The 4,529-nt window shown below is 39.8% G+C and overlaps 1 protein-coding gene across 1 annotated transcript in view; it reads right to left on the bottom strand.

Moving 5' to 3' along the window:
* LOC104084016 (E3 ubiquitin-protein ligase RNF19A-like) overlaps window positions 1–3,165 on the bottom strand; it is a 20,561-nt gene extending 17,396 nt beyond the window's left edge. Inside the window, 2 exon segments of the mRNA XM_009587714.1 lie at window positions 2,413–2,739; window positions 2,741–3,165. Of these exon segments, the coding sequence (XP_009586009.1) occupies window positions 2,413–2,739; window positions 2,741–3,027 (614 nt within the window). The 5' untranslated portion in view covers window positions 3,028–3,165.
* Between the last annotated feature and the right edge of the window lie 1,364 nt (window positions 3,166–4,529).

Genomic DNA, 4,529 nt, shown 5'->3' with positions numbered 1-4,529 from the left:
CCCCTCCCCCTCACGCCTGTACAATTCCTTCCTCCATCCTCCTTCTGTGCTCCACCCCACCACTAATCCCCGTTATTGCCTTCTATACTGCTCCCACTTCTCCCTCCCACCTCCGGCTGGGTGCTTTCTCTCAGCTCCCCTGGCTAACAGCAAGGTGAGAGACCAGTGCTGCAGCAGGCTCCCAGCTAGGCACATACCAGCTTGTCAGCCTGTGCTGCGGTGGCTGCCTGGAAGGCCAAATTTAAAGAGGTAACTGTAGGATTCATATGCAGGCATTTCTCTTGCTGGAGGCATTATTGATGGTCTCTCTTTTGCTCAAATATTATGGTTTTTTCCCCAAAACGTCTTAGATTAACTTATGCTGAACACTCAACCCCCTCTGCCCAACATATCTGAAAAGGTTTCAAAAAGCGATCAGGAGAAGGATGGGAAAAAGACAAAACATGATCGCACGAGCTCTTGTTTCTTTAGGATGACAACCATAAGGAATGATCCTGCTGAGAAGTACCCAAATAACCAACTTCATCCAATTTTAAACTAGTGATGAGAATTCAGTGAGGGAGTACTATCTGTGCCTTAAAAACAGAATCCATCTATCACTGTGAAGCGTTTCCCTACCACATGAAATATATTAGGAAAAAGTCATGTTATCAAAGGTACAGTTAAGGTCGCCCATATAGTATTAGTTTGTTCCCCCCTCCCCCCCCTCCCCCCAACATTGGCATAGTTTAGCTGCCTAGCAATATACTGTGTTTTCCACAGGATTCCACCCTCAGAGTAAGGAGCATGCAGTAAGCAGTTCTGGAGCAATGATTTAAGTATTTGCTATATACTAATACGTTGCTGTGGTCCCACATGATTGCACGGAACTAACTTCGCTCTGAAGACCCACTTTTTATTTTTAGAATGGTATTATCTATAGCAATTATTATTACAGTTTCTGACCATTTAAAAATACTTAGAATTTTTTTTTTAAAGATGAGAAAACTGAGGCACAAAAAAAAAGTCTCCATTAAACAAATCTGGCTTAGTCTACTTACTGAAGTACTAAAAAAGTATCTGAATCAGTGAAACATGGTTTAACAGTTCTTACATGTTTCCCCTTACCTTGAGTAACAAGTTTGTCCAAACCACAAAATCTCAGGGAAACTTGAGCAAAGCATACTTCCGCCTATCAAATAATGCCTTCTAGCGGTTGTCTTCTTTTGCAGTATCAAAATATTAAGAGCAAGCTGTACTGGTTTTGTCCACATGACTCTGTTACAACCTCATGCAACCAATCCATCTCTCAAGCCACTTTTTTCTTCTCTGCTCAAACTATACCACAGCAATGCCATCCACTCTGGACCACAGGACCTAAGAAACTATCACCTTTCCAGTCCCTGCTTTTGACCCACACCAGCAAATTCTGGTTTACTTAAAGTATGAAAGCAAAACTGTATTTCAATATGTTTCTTAACATATCATTTAAATTTGAAAGCCTCCTAAACATTAAGCGCCTGAACATTAACATTGGAATATTTAAACTACCTAATAGTCAGTCCTATTTTGCTTGTTCTCTTCCAACATTCTTCCTTTTCTTCTTTCTACTTACTGCTCATCTTTGAAACAGAGATGTCATCTTCTATGAGCACATCCGGATCGCAGTCATGACTATAACCTTTAGACATTATGATAACGCAAACAATCTCTAAAAAAGCAACTTGCTGAAGAATGGCATTGAGACACCAAGAACAGAAAAGCGTGATAAGCTGCTCAGTAGTATTCAGCCTACTCATGGCAGAATTCAGAATGGTTTCAGAACTGTTTAAGTATTAAAGCAATGTTAAAACATTACGTTCCTCAGACAATAAGCAGGAACAAGCTGATTATTATCTTACATCAGAATCCTGTTGACAGGCAACAAGTGGTGTCTCAACCAGCCACAAGATGAAAAGTATCTGAAGCTGGAGAAGCCTTTTTATTGGAAGAAAACCTTCAATCATTTGTCACAGTTAAAAAAACCAATACCCACTGTGCTTTAACAAATGGACTAAGTTAGAAGTACAGTCACCAAATTTTCAATTCTCTTTAGTCTGAGCTTTGCACTGTTGCCTTGGCAGTGCAACATCTAAATTTTTTTTGCCTGCTGTAGATACATAGCAGTAAGTTTCATGACACTGCTGAAATTCCCTCTGTGCAGAAAAAAAAAATCCTGCTTGAGGAAGGGTTTTATTTTGGCAGGTGGGTTGTGGTTTGAGGTTTTTTTGTATTGTTTGTTTGTTTTTTTTAAAACAGAATTCTGCTTGCTACCTACTTGTACAACACATAAAATGCTAAAGTAAAGCAATTAACTTTTCAAAAAGCATAATGCTATGAACATTATCTATTTATGCTGTCACTTTTTTGCAGGTATTGGGAAAAAATACATACCCACAATCTGGAGCTGGGCACCACCTACAATCAGGATCCGCAACCAGCCATCGCCTAAGCATAAACTCTTCGTATTTTTCCATCAAGATGTCGTCATTTAATATCAAACGAATATCATGAGGATTAAATCGTTCTGAGCATTCTGGACAGCTAATATTAACTCTGCTCTCGGAGATTTCTATCCGGAGATACTGACGCAAGCAATCCACACAAGATCTATGGTGACAAGTCATTATCTCCGGGAACCTGTCCTTGGAGTGCCGCAAAAGGCACAAGGGGCATTCCATGAAGTCTCCACTTGGTTTGCTGCTAGAGGTTGTTCCGTTATGAAGAGGTACACGTGGAGAAAATAGAGTTCTTGTCTGTACACATTTCTGAATGAATACTTTCAATACTTGCAATTCCATCAACACCTCCATTTAAATCCCTAGACTTGCGTTTCGTGTCTTTTTTTCTCCGAAAAAGAGAGCCCAATGAAATTCTTCTTTTCTTTGGTGCCTTTTTAACTGATGGCAAACTCACAGAAGAAGCAGAAGACTGGAGGTCCCGATCAGAGCCCATTTGCCGATGTAAACTCATGTCTAGGTCACTCATCAGAAATGGGTTAAATTTCATATACAACCGTAATCATTTTTGAGGATAAAAATAATAGAGTCAGAGGATACAGGCATATTATTATGTAATCCAGTTTGAGAGTCTTCATGCAGAAAATTCACATGTATCCACTTCCAGCAAATTCTTCAGAGGAACTCCCTATCTTAGGAGGAAAGATGAAAAAAAAAAAAAAGATTAGAATCACATCCATCACTTTTGGTTCTGAAAGACCACAGCACTCTAATGACCCGTTGTTCATATTACTACCATCTTCTCCCCACCATCAGACCCAATACTTCTTTCTGTCAGCTTTTTCTATCCTTTACATCCTTCTCATCTAACAAGCCTGAAACTTCCCTGTGGTCAAGGAATATCTTTCTTACACTTAAGCAGTGCCAAGAATGGCATCTTCACTCCCCTGCTCCCTAAGGGGGGGTGGCATGTGTGTGCATGCACGCATGTATAGAAATCACCATAACCCAAGGTGACAATTAAGTAAATGTATAACAAGTTCTTCTATAAAGCACAGTAACAGGCTTACAGCATTGGCAACTTTTCTGTTTTCTCTACCTTACGTTTTCCACACATGCGATAAGGTCATGTACAAACGCAATATAGATAATTAAAAGAAATGAAAGATTTGTGTGTGTGTTTTGAATCCATTTAGACTGCCAGCAGAAATTAAGTCACTGTGGCTAAACAACTCAAGATAAGTATTCTCAGAGTAGTATGCAGATGCATATTTATAATGTAAGGCACCTGAATATTTCAGGAAGCAGAGCTGCAGAGTGAGTGACAGCCAACACTGTCTTGCCCTTTGACTTCCATATTGCAATTCAAGCAAAGACTAGAATTAAGGTGATGACATTTGAATTTTTCATCATACTGATTTTTATTTTAAAAAAGGCCCACAAAATAGATTTCCATCACATATCAAGCTTCAGTTATTCCCTATATACAAGATGACGGCAAGCATTTCCTTCTGTTCCCTGTTGCTTAACTGACTGGCTCCGAGAGAGAAAGAAAGGTGTTTTCCTATTCTCCTCCGATAGAGGAGACTGCTACAAGAAGTGGCAGATCACCTCCAACCAAAAACACTAACTTCCCCCAAACATGCAAATATTCCTACTTCTTGGAAGCTTGATTGTACAAGAGGAATTTTTCTAACTCTCCATCAACTGCTTCTGTAATAGAAGAATGAGAAGGCATTTCTTACGCAACGCAAGTGTTGCATATCTGGATGCAACTACTGCTGGCACCATTTCTTTCCTCAAGTGTTTCCCAACTTACCTCCCAGAAAGGGGTGCACAGGGTTTCTACGATTTTACCATAGGACGATAAAATCAGAAACTGCAGACTAAAAATAAGTCAAAAGGTAGAAACAAAGGAATGTAGAGGGCCACTGATGATGATACAAAAACATAATTTCTATACATCTTGGTATGGAGAAGACGAAGGGAGGCAAAAAACCAACAGTGACTGAGGTAAATGCCTCTATTTACCAGAGCCCAGGCAGTCTGCAC

Source organism: Fulmarus glacialis, unplaced genomic scaffold, assembly GCF_000690835.1.
Source record: "Fulmarus glacialis isolate BGI_N327 unplaced genomic scaffold, ASM69083v1 scaffold32241, whole genome shotgun sequence".
Taxonomy (NCBI): domain Eukaryota; kingdom Metazoa; phylum Chordata; class Aves; order Procellariiformes; family Procellariidae; genus Fulmarus; species Fulmarus glacialis.
Note: the sequence above shows the minus strand (reverse complement) of the source record. Positions and strands in the feature narration are given on the sequence as shown.